This window comes from Hypanus sabinus, chromosome 1 (assembly GCF_030144855.1).
Source record: "Hypanus sabinus isolate sHypSab1 chromosome 1, sHypSab1.hap1, whole genome shotgun sequence".
Classification (NCBI taxonomy): Eukaryota; Metazoa; Chordata; class Chondrichthyes; order Myliobatiformes; family Dasyatidae; genus Hypanus; species Hypanus sabinus.
Genome location: NC_082706.1, coordinates 160,828,937 through 160,846,763, shown reverse-complemented (window position 1 = coordinate 160,846,763; position 17,827 = coordinate 160,828,937). Strand labels below are relative to the sequence as shown.

Genomic DNA, 17,827 nt, shown 5'->3' with positions numbered 1-17,827 from the left:
AGAATTGTAGGAGAGTAGCAATCTGCAAAATAGCACAACCCAAAAAGATCAAAAAATAGTTAGAAGGAAGCTGTTTCTTTCTATTCCAATGGTAAAATGAGAAGCATCGGGGGAGTACAGTCTGAAATGTTCATGGAGGCAAATAGTGTGCCAAAGACAAGGAGTTACTTTATGTTAATTTTCACATTTCTGCTACAAATGTTTCATGGAAGTAGTGATAAGAAGTGTTACGAGCCAAATTTAGAAGGAACCAAAGGATATAAGTTGGGACCATGTGAATAGGGAAAACATTGGATCTGATAAGGACCTTATATTGAGCGAATTGCTTGAAGAGAAGAACAGAGTAAAGAATTCAATGAAGAGTGCTTGAAGATCAAAATAAATGAGTAAAAGTGCAAAAGCTAAACGAGGGTAGATACCTTAAAAAATAATAGATGGTGGCTTGAATAATGAAGATTAAAAATGAGGGGCAGAACATTGTGAAAACTTCATGGAGGTACAGGGTAACGGTATGGGCAGAGAACAACAAGTAACTTTATTGTAATGTTCACATTTCCACTTCAGATATTGACATGAAAGTGCAAGTGAAAAGTCTTTTGAGCCACATTTTAATAAAGTCTGGGCGTTACTGCGAATGGGCATTCTGAAATGAAATACAAAACATTATAAGAATTGTTTATCCATGCAAGGAAACAGTGGAGTGGGTGAAGGAATTAGAAAAGAGGTGTGAGGTTAATTCAAACTGGATGTAGTTGGCAGAAAAGCAAACAAGAAAAAAAGCAAGTATTGCTTGACTTACAGCAATACCTGTGAATATTAGGAAAGATACAAATGAAAGCAATGGGCTTAAACAAGAAGATTTAAACTGCTGGCATTGTTGGAGAGGAGGAAAGCAAAGGTAATGGGAGAAATAAAGATAATTGCTAAGATCATTGACTTTTAAGCAAAAATACTATCTCTGCTTCTCTCACCATAGGTGCTGTCTGACCTTTTGAGCATTTCTGACATTTTTGTTGTGATTCAAACTTCTAGCATGCTGACTGTTTGGCTTTTATTCGATTGTGATGGTGGAGCTGAAGTAGCTGAAATGTTGAATGATATCACAGGCTACTGACAGGGATCTAAAGAGACCAGAGAATGGTTCAAGAGAAGCTAAGGCACAAAGTATGAGTTTCTATTAAACTTCCTGTTGAACATGTAGTGATTACTTGAAAACAAACCAAAAACTGCTCAGACACTAAGCCCAGGAGTTGACACTGCATGACGTGATTCAAAATAACAAAGCTCCAAAGTTCAAAAGAGTATATTTGGTTCTTTATTGTGAATCAAGCAAAGATGAACAATACTGTAATGATTAAAGAAAACTAATGAAACTAAAACTAGTGATATAAAGACACTAAGCAGTATAATAACAATATAATAGTGATCCAGCAGTAGTGTTAATGATCTTAGGAGTCAACAAAAAAATCACCCCATGGCCCACTCCCTGGCTCTACTTAGACCAAACTCAACCTAGATAAGTAATGAATACATAACTATATTCATTCACTTCTACTGTGCCCCAGCCCTCATGACAGATAACCATAATAAACACACAATACAAATACAATACAGAGAGACAGAAAATAGATACATGGCTCCTACAGAATGCAATAGTGACAAGAGTTAGGCCACTTTAAATGTACTTAATTGTACTTGAGTTTGCCTGGGGAATCAAAGGGAGCAATATATACTTTCATGTGCTTTTATTTCAGGGATTTATTTTAGTAACTCAAATAAGTTTAATAATTTTGTAATATTTAGTTTCTCTGGTACTTTGTTGTGTTATCAGATTAAGAGGACCCTTTATGATGAGACTCAGATAGTAAGTGCCGTCCAGAAAAGTTGCAATTATTTAAACTATAGGAGATGAAAGTTATTTTTACAGAGCAACACACAGAAAATTCTGGAGGATCTCAGCAGGTCAGGCAGTATCTATGGAGAGATTAAAGACTAAAGACTAGCTTTATTTGATACGTTCATCAAAATAATGAAACATACAGTGAAATCCATCATTTGCATCAATGACCAACGTAGAGAGAATGTGCTGGGGACAGTCAGCCACATTTCCAGTGCCAACATAGCATGCCTGCAAATTATTAACCCTAACCTATACATCTTTGGAATGTGGGAGGAAATCCGATTCTCATGGTCATGTGGAAAACATACAAACTCCTTATAGACAGCGTCGGGACATGAACCCGGGTTGCTGGAGCTGTAATGGCATTATGCTTACTGCTAATTTACTGTGCTGCCCGGGGTTACTACCGTGTTACTAAGGGTTCGGACCAGGACCCTTCGTCAATTCCATTATCTTGACAGAGAACGTCCAGAAATGAGATTGAATGGGAACAAATTTCATTGAGGCATTCATGTTCTGATGAAGAGGCTCAGCCTAAAATGCCAACTGTTTATTCCTCTCCATATATGACCTGCTGAGTTCCTCCAGCCCTTTGTGCATGTTACTCTGGATTTCCAGCATCTGAATAATGCCTTGTATCAATATTTTTACAGCTACTTTTGAAATTAAATGGGATGCATAATTTTGATTATTTAAAGTTATACCACTTGACTGGCAGCCCAGTGAATAATGCATTGGTGTGTTATCACTCTGAGTCATAGAAAATGAAAGCTGATGTCATGATCCCTCCACACATCCACTCCATTACCTTGAATGGTATAGATAGGGAACAAGTCCAGAAATGAGACAGAATGGGAACAAGCATCCAAGTTACTTTATGCAGTTCATTAAGTTTAAATACATTGTCATGGAGAAGAGCAAAGTGTCAGAGCTAATAGTGTTTTATTGGAAGATCTAAAATCTACAAAGCATTTAACCTGCCTGTAATAAATTCACAGACTATCTGAAGCAGTGTCTGTTACAGAGTTGAAGCTCTAACCTAACCCTTGTGTGTTATTTGTTTAGTATTTTGTGTTTACTGGAGTGCTAGCAATGGTGACCTGTGCAGTGTTTCTCCGTCTGAATTCCATCCTGAAACTTGCCGTTTTACTGATAATGATTGCGGTTTACTCGCTACTGACTGAAACCATCTACAGCTCGCTCTTTGTTAGATATGATAACTTCTATCACAGTGGAGAGTAAGTGCTTAATTTTCTATTCCATTCAATACCAATTGCATTATTTAGACATGGAAGCATGGCAATTTTTTTTAGTTCTAAAGCAGTAATGCTTAATGTCCAGGAACAAGAATGGACAAGGCTCAAACCCCACCCCTATCAGTTCGTAGTCTGGATCTTAATGCATGCCAAAGTTCCACACAGTTCAAGGTATGTCCCATCAGGCTACAGGGGTATTTTTAGATATGTATTTTGTCTGTTACCCTCTAGCTCCCAGCTACAGTCACAATGGTAGCATCCTAGGTGTCTCAGGTGTCAAATTAAAGTTTAGATTTCAAAATTCAGTGTAAAATTTATTAGCAGAGTACATACATGTCACCACATACAACCCTGAAATTCTTTTGTGGCCACACTTAGCAGATCTATAGAAGAGTAAATGTAAGCAGGATCTGTAGACTCTAAATAAACTGTGCAAATGCCGATTGTACAGGAACAGCAATAAATGACAGGCATGAACCAAGAGCCTGATGGCTGAGGGGTAGTAACTGTTCCTGACCATGGTGGTGCAGGTCCTGAGGACCTGTACGTTCTACCTGTTGGAAGCAACGAGAAAAGAGCATGGACTGGGTGGTGAGGATGTTTGATGATGGATGCTGCTTTTCTACAGCAATGTTTCATGTCAATTGTTCAATGGTTGGGAGGCCTTTACCTGTGATGTTCTGGACCGAATCCACTACCAGTTGTAGGATTTTCCGCTCAAAGGCATTGGTATTTCCATACCATAAGTGAGTGAAGAAGAAGGGAATAGTTTAACATAACACAATAGTTTAACAATAACACAATAAAACATACAACTGTATTAAAAATGAAACAAATCCATTGCTGTAGCTGAGATGAGGATATTCAATACAGAAAGAGATTATATGTGGTCCTCTAAGGACCATGAGCTCAGTTCTCAGTATTCTATATAACAGGATGCAGAGGACACAATCATATTGTTTTTTAAGGAACTATAAGAATAACACTTGTGCTCCTGACAAATTATTTGCAGCATTATCAGTTATTGATTATATTGTTCATCTAAATTTTGGTTCCTTTCGTGGAATACTTATGCAGCACGAGCAAATTATATTTCTCTTTCCTATAATTGCTTTTCCCTTTACAAAAGTTTCTATAGAAAACAAATTCAATATTGAAAGAAACTGTTTTATAATTCTGTGTACTCGTAAGGAGTAAATATTCTTGATTGGTGGCTATAATAGATTAAATAGATGAAATAGACCTGCATATGCTTATCTTGTGCCTAAATCTGGCAATTGAAAATTCCTGGGGCTGTGAAGGACATCTCTGGCAGGCACCCTAACCACCCTATATGTGACTGGCTGCTGCTAAGCTAGACCACAAATCATAATCCTTCACATATCACTCATGATCGAACCACAAGAACAAACCCCAAAATTGTCTTGGCCACCTGTTGTCAGCTTCAAACAATGGTGGGCAGAACTCTTAGGTGAATGCTTGGAGGAGTCTTTGCATGACAGAGGAAAGAATTTTTGGCGAATTCTCATCCCTTTGTAACTTCTGTAATTAAGTTTACCTGATCTGGCCCCACTTATCTTATACCTTTTAAGTCCCGTCAAACTCTACAGACATTATAAAGATTTGATTGAACCACTGGAAAATGATCTTAAGGTATATTGAGGTATTTGCCTTGCTTCTCCCACTAACCGTCAAAGAACCAGGCATTTACCTGCAAATAGTCCTCTTACTTTCCTGTATATGAATCTCAAAGCCTAACATTTGCTGTTGGCCTTTGTAGTAATCTGCACTTAAGTTTGAAAATTTTACTAAGCACAATAAGAAAGGTGTGACAGTTATAATTTGTTAAATGCATTGTTTAAAAACAAATTTTGTTCTCTTGTAGCAGAGACTTCTTAGGCACGAAAGAAACCTCCCTGCTACTCATGGCAATGTTTCTCCTCGCTGTATTTTATCATGGACAGCAGGTAATTTCCAGATTTAAAGATCCACTATCTGTCAAATTACATTGACTTGTGAATTTGACTTATTATATTTAATCCTAATGATAATACTCTTCTAATGGCTTATCTAAACAGGGGTTGTTACTCAGCTCCTAACTTTCCACAATCAAAACTGATTTGGTTGAGGGAAATGTGTCCAAAGTTTGCCGAAGATACAAAGTGGGGAGCCTAAGGAGGATGCATAGAGCCTTCATGAGAATGCAGGCTGGTTAAGCGACTGGCAAAATGCATGGCAAATGAAACTCAAAGGGAAAGTTTGAGAGTTGTTATTTTTCTTCTTGTTTCCTCCTTCCCTATTCTCCAAACTGCTTCTCCACTGGAGGCTGGTGCCAAAGTCTGAGCAATTTGATGCTGGTGACTGCAAATAGATCAATGGAAGCTTTCAGAAATACGTACTGTGGACAGGCCACTTTGGATTGGAAGACAGTGATTGTCATGCCACTGTTTAAAAAAGGATGTAGGCAAAGGGTCGTTTACTATAGGCCAGTTAGCTTAATGTTTGTAATCGGAAAAATGCTTGAAGTTATCACTAAGGAAGAAATATTGAAACATATAAATAGAAGAGAATTCCATCAGGCAGATGCTGCATGGACTGCGGAAAGGCAGATCCTGTTTGTCACACTTACTGGAGTTCTTTGATGATGTAACAAGTGCAGTGAATAGAAGGGCACAGGTTTATGTTATTAATTTGATTTTCCAGAAGGTGTTTGACAAGGTAGCCCATACAGGACTTATCTATAAGGATGCAAGGAGTTGGGTAACATATTAGTATGGATAAAGGATGGATTAACCTATAGAAGACAGAGGGTTGGGATAAATGGGTGCTACTTTGGTTGGCAGTGGCGAATGGAGTGTCACAGGAATCAGTGCCGGGAAAATGAAATATTTCAGTATACTGTGGAAACATTCAGAAACATCACAGACCCCGGCCCATGGGGGGCAAATTACCATCCATGTTCCTTTCTCGTGTCCACAGAATCATCTATCTGCCCTCCTAACTACAGAGTCCCCTGTTACTGCTGCCATCCTCTTCAATTCCCGACACTTCCAAGCCACAAGGCCAGTCTCAGTGCAGAACACAGCCACTGGTGGTTCCCCCAAGTAGGTCCACCCCCTAACAGTACTCAAAATGGTGTACTAATTATTGAGGGGGTCTGCTCTCCACTATCTCCCCTTCCCCCCCCCCGACAGTCCCCCATTTATCTGTCTCCTGTAGCCTTGGGGTGACTACCCCCCTGTAGCTCCTACTTATCACCTCCTCACTGTCCTTAACAAGCTGAAGGTCATCGAGCTGCAGCTTCAGATCCCTAATGGAGTCTCCAAGGAGCTGCATCTCAATGCACCTGGTGCAGATCTGGCCATCGAGAAGTCTGGTAGTTTCTCAGAAATCCCACATCTGACACCCAGGATGGAACACTAACTCTGTAGACATAACCCGTATTCTCTCAAGAGCTAAATAAAAAATAAGGAATGAACTTGCCTTCTTACCTTGCCTCCGCCTGTTTTTGCTGAAGCCCTGTTGAGCCAAAGCCTTACTACTCTGACCACTCCAACAATAACCACTCCACTAGACAGTATCCCTCTCTTGCAGAGAATGGGTTTTTAAAGCTCTTCACCAAACTTGTGCGGGAACAATTATACTGCATCTGTGCAATACTCCAATCAAAGCAGGAAAGTTTTTTTCTACTGGTAGGTGAAACTAGAATAAAGGGACATAGCCACCAGATTCAGAGGAATAAATTTTGCATTAGAGGGAACTGCTTTTCCTCAAGAGTGGTGAATCTGTGGGATTCTTTGCCCAGGAAAGCAGTAGAAGCTACCTCACTAAGTATATGTAAGACACCATTAGGTTGTTTTTTGCATAGTCAATTACCTAATACCTGATTGCATAATTAGGTAATTAAAGGTTATCGGAAAAAGGCAGGTAGGTGGAGCTGAGTCTACAGCAGATTAGCCAGGATCTTACTGAATGGTGGAACAGGCTTAACTTTTCTGCTCCTATTTTTAATGTTTTTATGTTCTTCAAGGGGAAGAGCATGATAGCCTTTATCATAAGAGGAATTGAGGACAAGATTGGAGACATATTATTCCAGTTACACTGGGCCGTGATGAAACTGCCCTGGACTAACGTTTGCAAGTTTGATAGCCCTGGATAAGGAGGGATATCACCAGATTGAGATCGTTTAGTAAAGCTTCACTGAGTGATTTCTGGACTAGAGGATCATCACATGAAAGTGGAAATGCAGACTTGGCCTGTACGCTCTCAAATTTGGAAGAATAAAATGTGATCTCATTGAACTAGACAAAATCCTTATGGGGTTTGACAGGGTACATTCAGGGTTGATATTTTCTCTAATGGAGTGATAGGGCCCTTGCCTACTTCATCTGTTCCTACAATGTCACTGTCAACTGTTCTGCAATCCTACTGCCCAACTTCATACTATCGGCATTAACCACACCACCATCCCCCCTGCAAGGTCTGGAACTTAGTTTTCGAACCTGGTGTTGTGCGGCACAAACTTCTGTACCTCGTCCCCAATGATAGCTGCGAGAAGATGTGATGGTCTGGACGGTGGGAACCTTTGGTGAAGAGTGTTGCTTTGTTAAGGCAGCATCTCTCGTAGACAGTATCGATGGTGAGGAGGCCTATGCTCATGTGTCCAAAACTCTCTGCAGTTTCTTGTTCTGCTGCTCATTGGATTTGCCATGCAAATTGTGATGCAGCCTGTCCAAGTACATCTACAGTACATTCAGGGAGTGAGCTGAGCCTGCTCCAGCCCACTCAATAGCTCTTAACTCAAGAACATTTTACTCCTATTTTAGATAAACCCTTGATTTTTCAGTAAGCTTCATAGTGTCTTTTCTTTATTCAATTTTGAGATTTGGCATTGATGAAAAGCCCATCCCTAACTGCCCTTATTGAAATAGCTTCTTGAAATGACTGCTGTGCTTGTCAAGGTTGTCCCGTAGGGCTGTTGGGTTCTGAGATCCAGTAATGCAGAAGTGGTGATATACTTCCAAGTCATGAAGGTTCACAGCTTGGGGGAAACCTGCAGGTGGTTGTATTTCCATGCATCCTTTGCCCTTCTTAATGGGATAGGTAAAGAGTTTGAGAATAATCTAGACCAGTAACAGCAGTACCTCTTGTAGACATACACACTACAAGGATCATGTTCTGGCAGCAGAAAGAATGAATGTTTAGGGTGGTTGATATGTTAACAATTGTCAGCATGATTTGGGTTTCATCTAAATCACCCAAGAATCATCTCAAGTTTCTTTCCATGTTATATGAGCTGGCCTAAGTATAATGTGCATTCTTGTTCTCATTTGAAATCAGTCACATCTGGAACTATTATGCCTCAAGTTGTACTCCCTCACTATTCAGCATCAGTTCTACCTCCTTCACAATCACGGCAATTATAACAATAACATTTCTAAAGAGACAATACATAGTAAAGGATGCAATTAGTCATGAAATCCATTTTGGGTAGGTACCTCTTGCATGCTGTTATATCTGTAATAAATGTTTGCAAGAATTGTCTGTATTCATTGCAGAGAAAGGCTACTATTTTCATCTTAATATATTGGGGTTATTTATCAAAGATTCAAAGGTTTATGATATTGGAAAATACATTGGATGTCCAGTTTGTTCGGTACAAAGTTTGTTAGGTACATAATAAAGTGGCCATTGAGTGTATGTTTGTGATCTTTTGTTTCTATAGCCCATCCACTTCAGGGTTTTACATGCTGTGCATTCAGAGATGCTCTTCTGTACACCTCTGTTGTTTCGTGTGGGTATTTGAGTTACTGTTGCCTTACTGTCAGCTTGAACCAGTCTGGCTATTTTTCTCAGACCTCTCTCATTAACAAGGTGTCCTTGCCCACAGAGCTACCACTCACTGGACATGTGTTTTTTTTTTGTTTTTGCACCATTCTCTCTAAACTCTAAGACTATCAAAACAGTCTCTCTAAGACTGTTTGCATGAGAGTACCAGGAGATCAGTAGTTTCTGAGATACTCAAACCAACCTGTCTGGGACTTATAATCATTCCATGGTCAAAGGCACAAGTCACATTTCTTCCCCATTCTGATGTTTAATCTGAAAAATAACTGACTCTTGACTATGTCTGCATGCTTTTATGCATTGAGTTGTTGGCCCATGGATACTTGCATTAACAAACAGGTACGCAGGTACCTAATAAAGTGGCAACTGAGTGTATGTGATAGTGAGAGTAAACTAAGGTTATCATTCATTTTAAAAAATAACATTTTGATAGCAGTGAGGTATATATTAGTGATAATTTCCATCCCTGCTTTTCACATACTCTGTATCAATTGTGTGTGCTCTTTGAGTCCATCAGTACAGTGCTATTTCATTTCATCTCTGAAAATATTTGTAGATGTAACTGTGTCTAATCTTATGTAGATGTTTTGTTAACAACTAAGATGGAGTATAATGCTTGGAAAAAGATTACAATAAGGCCATTGCTGAACACCTGTTTTCACGGCCATTATTACATTTGCTCACTATCCAGCAATTCCTGCTGTTATATTTGGTGAGAAAAAGTAAAGACGTTTTGGAAGTTTGTTGATCACCAAGCTTGGCAAAATGTTTGAAGATCTTTCGGCTCCACCATCCATGTGCAGTTAAGTGTGTTGTCTCCTCATAATGCAGCTTATATACCCCTCTGGGGTCTGGATGGATATTGATTAGATGTTCTGATCTGGTTGGCTGCTTCAAAGCACAATGAACAGTTGAGAAGTGGAAGATTCTGATTGACTGGTTTCAAGGGAGGTCCATTGGACCCTGGAGAATTACATAAGATAACATTCTGAGGAGACAATACCCTCAATTGTGAATTGATGATGGCTTCTCGATTGGAGCCAAAATATCTGCAAACATTTTACCAAGCTCAGCGACCAACTGAACTTTCAAATAGCCAACCTGAGCTACCAATATTCTGCAATATTTCAGATAAAGAACATGTTGTAAATACTCATCGAGTCAAACAGCATCTATGGAGACCAAACCAGAGAATAAAATCATTGACCTGAAACATTAATTCTGTTCCTCTTTCCACAGATTCACAATGCTGCATAAATTGCTGAGTATTTACAGCTTTTTCTGCCTTTAGTTTAGATTTTGAGTGCTTACAGTTCTTTCTCTTTTGCTTTAAGAATAAATTCAGACTTGGTTAAGGAGGCCCCCATACTTGCTTAGACACCAGGCTACACTCACTATTCAGACCCACGTTAATCACAGTCATGTAATGATTTAGTAATTGTTGCAATTTTAAGAGTGTCAGCCATGAAGTTAAATGTGCCTGATTCAGAACCTGCTTTCTATTATTTCCATTAACACTAATACAGGTTTCCCCCGCTAGCTGAAGGTAGAGCATTCCTATGAAATGGCTCGTAAGCCGGAATGTTGTAAAGTGAATAAGCAATTACCATTTATTAATATGGGAAAAATTTGTGAGCGTTCCCAGACCCAAAAAAAATCTACAATATCATACCAAATAACAAATAATAAAATAACAGTAACATATAGTAAAAGCAGGAATGATATGATATAAAAATAAATAAATATAAAATAAATATAAAAATATATAAGCCTATATAAAGTAGAAATACTTTTCTGCAATCATTGCAGCACTGTCTAGTGTAGCGAAAATCTCACTATGTATAATCTTACTATGTAGCGGAAGCAGTCCCTCCAGTAACCTTTAAGCTATGAAACTGCCAAATCATATCAAATAACACATAAAAATACACAGCCTATATAAAGTAGAAATAATGCATGTACAATGTAGTTTCATTTACCAGAATTAGGAAGACAGTGAGCACACTGATGATGATATGTTAGGCTGAGTTGTCGGAGGTTGGGGTGCTGGGCAATTTTTTCCAATAAATTGCAGTTTTGTCACAGTTAAACACTTGCTTATATGAATAACCGCTTTCTGTAATTATTTTCTTCAGTTCTGCTGGGAACTTCTCAGCAGCTTCAGTATCAGCTGAAGCACTCTCTCCAGTAAACTTTAAGCTATGAAGCTGCCCTCGCCTCAGAAACCGATCAAACCACCCATGACTACCTTTAAATTCCACTTTTGCAACACTGTCATCACCATCGTCCAGTGCTTTCTGTTTCAGCTTATTAAAAAGACTGACTGATTTCTCCTTAAGTATAAGATAACTTAACGAAACACCACACTTTGTACACCCATCAACCCACTCAAGCAATAGACTTTCCATTTTATCCATTGTTGGATGCCGGCTAAGAGAGCTATGAGCTGAGCCAACAGTAACATCGGCAGCTTTTCAGATTCTTTCTCTCTATGTATAAGTAGTGCAAATGGTGGACACAGGCAAGTTCAAAGCGCAGACAAATGTCTTTACTTCGTTCACCATCATCAAAATGCTTAATTATGTCTAGTTTTATGCTAAATGTAACATCCTTACGAGCTCTTTGAGGCTTTTCCGATACCTTAGAACTCATCTTGCTAACAGGTGCACAAAGTAAATGGACATAAAGCACAGATGCTCACAGGCACATGTTTAAGCAATGGCAGCTAGAATGCAGTTCCGGGGGAGGAGCTTGGCTGCTTGGGTCATGCACTGTCTTTTCTCCTAACAGTGAAAACACCTTCTGTTAGTGAAAACAGGTAATTAATGTAGGTCTTTCATAACAGCGAGGTGTCAAAAAGCGAACATTTGAAAAACAGGGGCCACCTGTAGTTGGAAAAACACATGGGCTATGATTCATTTACATTAATATCTAAGCAAACATCAGTTAATTGTTTTCCACTTGAAACCAAAAGCAGAACTTCAAAACAAAATGTTTCAAGCCCTCTGACTGAAAAACAAATCTATTTATCCATTGAAGGGAAATGTAGAGGAAACAGAACAAAAGACATATTTAAAATAATTTAAGGACATAATACAATAATGAAAAATATTTGTATAATGCAATTTTTGAGGGATGATAGAAATTTAGTATCCAATAAAAAACATATGTTAACATGGTTATGTGTGGGGGACACAAAGCAATCTTGCCCAGTACTGTTCGAATACTTAGCTCGTCACTTTGTGCTGTGTTTTCTTAATTCGGGCTAGTCTATATAATTTCAGGAGTACTATGTACCTGTTGAGACTATTGATTTCTAATTGATAGCATAAAGGGGTGTTGTAAAGTATTGTGCAGCTTAGGGACCACTATTAACTGCCTTGGTAACCCTATCACAGGGCGAACCTTCTAGTTCACAGATGCTAGCTATGAGATTCTGGGGCAATTTGGACAACTGGAGGAAGAACCTACACATTAGGAGACCCAGAAAAGTCACTGAAGGCAGAACTGAAGAGCCAATGGAAGGAGTTGGTAGAGATCAGTACCCACAGTTATGCTCTGAGAACTGTCCAGTTCTGTACACCTCCCACCATTTGTACAGCTTATACCACACAAACATTTCCAGCTCCAACACTGTAAATGGATGAGCAAAGGGGGTGAGGTAATAGATTTTCATGAGAAAATTTCCAAGTAGGATGTTAAAATAGATATAAGACAATAAGAACAGAAGACATAGGAGTAGACTTATGATATTTGGCCCATTGAGTCACCTCTGCCATTCTATCATGGCTGATTTATTATTTCCCCCAGTCACATTCTCTTGCCTTCTCCCCATAACTTCTCATATCCTTACTAATCAAGAACCTATCAACCTCCACTTTAAATATACCCATTGACTTGGCCCCCCACAGCCATCTGTGATTCACCAACAGATTAGCCAACCTCAGCTAAAGAAATTCCTTCTCATCTCTGTTCTGACATGCAAAATGACATGCGCCCTGTGTAGATGCATAAACTGGGCTAAGCAGAGCTTCTTTTACCTCTACATACAATGGAATTGCAGGTGTCTGGATACTGAAATGGAAGTTTGTTTGATGTTCAACTTGTAGAATTCTCATCCAGTTAGAAAACCAACATGACTAAATAACAGAAAATTAGACCTCACATGTTGTTGCATTCCTGTTTAAAAGTGGTAGGTATTCCAAGAACTGTGGTAAAGTTGTACAGTAGCAGTTTGCTTCCCCTAAACCTTATCCTCTGCTATAGTGATGAAATCTAATGGGTAGAGAAGAAAAGATGGGTTTATTTGTTTATGGGCAAAATTAATCTGAGCATTGTGAGAGACAAATCACTATTATGGTTCATGAAAAGTTCTGTCATGGACCATGTTCAATCCCTGAGCTGCAATGAATACATAGTCTCAGCAAATCCATCTGTTCACTGCATCTGCTGGTCTCTACTGAAGAAGAGAAAGATGAAAAAAAAGAGAAAATCTGCAGATGCTGGAAATCCAAGCAACACACACAAAATGCTAGAGGAACTCTGCAGGCCAGGCAGCATCTACGGAAAAAAGTACAGTCAATGTTTCAGGCCAAGACCCTTCGGCAGGATGGAAAAAGATTACTTTCCTTCTATCTAATGCAAATACATTTGCCAGTGCTGTTCAGAACAATATGAATGGTAAGTAATTCAGTGTGTCAATGAACTTCACATTTAAAGGCAAGATTGAGTGGTTGGCTCTTCTAACAGAAAGTGTCTTGACTTCTGTCACTATTGACTCCGCTTCCCAGTTACGGACATGTAAGACACAGTCGCTTCTTGTCCGCCTTTAATCTCTCCCTTTTCCAACTTAAACTTTGAAATCTCAACTTCATTCAGTCAGATCTGTAGAATAACAGTTATAGTTATGGCTACTCTCAGAAACGCCGAAAGAAATCCGGACCCAGGCAATGGAAAGCCTAAAAAAGCTGACGAATTCTCGGAGGAAACCCCCTGGGTAAAAAGACTAGAATCTCAAATCAGCAATATCAGCATTGAGATAACTCAACTAAAAGAGAAATTTGAAGGAAAAGTTGACTCTTTGAGCCTTGATCTTAAAGAAGTTAGTCAAAATGCTGCTGACCTTTCTTCTCGTTTGGAACAAGCCCAACAACGGATCGCTGATCTCGAAGCTCAATCTCGTCGGAATAATATTCGAATTGTTGGATTAAAAGAGAAATCAGAATCAGCCAACACACTGGATTATTTCACAAAAATATTTCAGTCTTTATTTCCGGAGGTTTGTTTACAGCCCTCAGATATCGAAATGGCTCACAGAGTCGGCACCTTAAAATTTTTGGATCAAGGTAAAAACAGACATATTGTGGTGCATTTTCTCCGTTTCAGAGACAAAGACCGTATTATTAAGCTTGCGAGAAAAAAAAACTTTTTCAGTATCAGAATTCAGACATTCACTTTTTTGAAGATTTTCCACGCGAAATTGTTAAGAAGCGTACTGGATTTGCATCGGTTATGAAATCAGCGTATGAAAAATAGCTCTTTCCACTGCTTCAGTATCCAGTGAAATTAAGGCTTTTTGTCAGAAAGTCTGGCTTTCATATTTTTGATGATCCAGTCAAAGCATTGAGTTTTATTAATTCTTTATCCGACACATCCGATGATGAGTCTGAAGCCTGAAGCTTGAATGATTTATAATGGCTTGATTGTCTCGCAGCGTAAAGCGTGATGAGATTGGAAGATCTGATGGTTACAGAAGTCTTTACCTTAAAATACATTTTTATCTCTGAAAAAGATTGGCTTGGATGTCTTCAATTTCAGAAGACATAGAAGGAGAACTATTGATAGACCGTAATAAATTCAAACCATTTAGAATTTTGTTTTCTGCAGCATTTAAATGAATTAATTGTTTTTATTTGTTTCGTATGCTTTTGTAAAAATTTTTAAAGTAATTATTTGGATTTCTCTATGTTTTAAAGATAGACTGGAAAATTTAAAGATGGTGATTGTTTTTCTTCAGTGCAAATATTTCAAGAATTATTTTGTATGTGTTTTTCTTCCCTTATCTAAAGTTACTTTCAATTGAAGGTCGTTTTGTTTTACAAGAAAAACACTTTCCTTCCAAGTTAATTATATTGAGATATATGTCGACTGCAATGAGTTTTATATTCGGTACAGGGAGACAGAGATTATTTTTTTCTTTCTCTTGTTTTTACTTAGGTAGGCGGAGTTTGTATTTGCATTTATGCTTTTCTTGGGGCTTGCATCGATTGATATCGACTTGTTTCTGGGCTTTGTAGTTTGGGTGGGATTTTTTTTCTTTTTTATCCCATTATGGAATCCCGGAGCATACGCCAAATATTTTCATTGTTGTTCATCTCCGCCATTTTTGACTACTCTATCCTGACATGCGTCTAACTATTCTTTTTAGATACAAAGTTCCATGATGATATCTAAGCAGTTAAATGTTTTAACTTGGAATGTTCATGGTTGGAATCATCCTATTAAGCATAAGAAAATATTTAAAGTTATTAACCGATTCCAGCCTGATATAATCTTTGCTCAAGAGACGCATATCAGGGTATGTGATAAAAATCGATTTTTTAAATTTTGGAAGGGTTCTCAGTTTCATGCAAACTCTCGGAGTAAAACTAGAGGTGTCTCTATTTTTATTGATTCCCATATTCCTTTAAATCGGGAGGATATTATAGCTGATATTAATGGTAGATTTTTGATTGTTAAATGAATAATTTGAAATAGGAAAATGGTTTTGGTTAATATTTATGGACCAAATGTTAATGATCCCTCATTTTTTAAAACTGTTTTTGATCTATTACCTGATTTAAATGAATATATGTTATTAATGGTTGGTGATCTTAATACTTGTTTAAATCCTCTAATGGATAAGTCATCATCCAAGTATCAACTCCCTAATCATTCTGCATCACTTATTAATTCCTTTTTAATTGATTACAGTTTAATTGAGATCTGGAGGCATATGCACCCTAGTAATAGAGAATACTCTTTTTTTCTCACATGTTCATAATAAATATTTCAGAATTGACCATTTTATAGTTGACTCTTGACTTTTATTCAATGTTCAGAAATGTGAGTATGATGTGATTGTTATTTCTGATCATGCTCCTTTAATCTTAATACTTGAACTGAAAGATGTTGTTTTTACCAGACCATTTTGGCATTTTCCAGAACATTTATTACAAAGTTCAGAAATTGTTGAGTTTATCAAAGCTCAGATAAAAGAGTTTTTTCTCTTTAATAATATAGGAAACGTCTCTAAGTTAGCAATTTGGGATACATTAAAAGCTTATTTACATGGTCAAATTATTTTGTATATAGCTAAACTGAAGAAGCAAACAAGAATGGAATTAGATAAAATTTCTAAACAAATTAAAGAATTAGATCATGTCAATGCAATCTGTCCAAATGTTGTTTCATTTAAAAGAAGAGTAGAATTACAATCACAGTATAATTTATTACTAACATATCCTATTGAAGGATATTTGCTTAAATTGAAAAATCAATTTTACATTTTTGGGGATACAAATAATAAGCTCTTAGCTCAATTAAGAGCAGCTAGAGCTAAAAGACAAATCTTAAAGATTCGTAAAAATAATGGACATATAGCAAGTAATCATGAGGACATTAATAAAATTTTTCAAGATTTTTACTCTGATCTTTATAGATCTCAATTTCCTGCAGATTCCTCCAAAATGGCTTTTTTACATAAGATTAAATTTCCACAAATTTCTGTTGAAGATCAACAGATGCTTGACGCTCCAATTACCGAGCATGAAACTCAGAAAGCTATTTTATCAATGCAATCAGGTAAAGCTTCTGGACTTGATGGTTATTCAGTGGGATTTTACAAAAAATTTGAAAGATTACTTTCTCCGTATCTTTTGGAAATACTTCATGAATCCTTTGAGAAGGGTAATTTACCTTCTTTTTTTATGAAGCATCTATTTCCTTAATTGGTAAAGAAGATAAGGATCCTGTTGAATGTTCATCATATAGATCTATTTCGCTATTAAATATGGATGCAAAAATTCTCTCTAAAATAATGGCTAATCGCTTGGAAAATATTTTAACTAAAATCATTTCTATGCATCCAATGGGCTTTATTAAAGGCTGTTATTCTTTCTCTAATGTTTAGAGATTGATGAACATTATATATTCATAATTATCTAAGCAACCTCAATGGGTTATCTCTCTCAATGCAGAAAAGGCATTTGATAGAGTTGAGTGGCCATATTTGTTTAAAGTATTAGAAAAATTTGGTTTTGGTAATAATTTTAAAAGATGGATTCAAATGATTCATAAGAATCATCTTGCCACAGTCATTACTAATAACTGCAGGTCTTTTTTCTCACTTTCTCGTGGCACTAGACAGGGATGTCCATTAAGACCTTTATTATTTAATCTTGTATTGGAGCCTTTAGCTATAACACTATGTGAAGCTAAAAATATTCATGATATCTCTATGAATGGAACCATACATATGACTTTTCTTCATGTAGATGATCTCTTGGTTTTTATTTCAAATCTTGAGGAATCAATTCCTAATCTTTTGGAAACACTTAAAGATTTTGGTAAATTTTCAGGATATAAACTTAACTTGAATAAAAGTGAATTGTTTCCACTAAATGTCCCTGTTAGTATATATAATGATATTCCTTTTAGAATTGTTAATACATTTAGACATTTAGGTATTATAATTACTAAAAAATATAAAGATCTCTATAAAGCGAATATAGTTCCCTTAATGGACTCCATGAAACAACTATTTTCTAGATGGAATCCACTCACT

At 37.3% G+C, this 17,827-nt stretch overlaps 1 protein-coding gene across 3 annotated transcripts in view; it reads left to right on the top strand.

Moving 5' to 3' along the window:
• adcy8 (adenylate cyclase 8 (brain)) overlaps positions 1-17,827 on the top strand; it is a 129,668-nt gene that overhangs the window by 95,694 nt on the left and 16,147 nt on the right. For 2 of the 3 annotated variants that reach the window (XM_059980017.1, XM_059980001.1), the window contains exons 12-13: positions 2,966-3,138; positions 5,042-5,123. In XM_059980017.1, coding sequence (XP_059836000.1) covers positions 2,966-3,138; positions 5,042-5,123 — 255 coding nt within the window. The remainder of the gene's footprint in view (positions 1-2,965; positions 3,139-5,041; positions 5,124-17,827) is intronic. The other variant, XM_059980008.1, reaches the window with a different exon arrangement.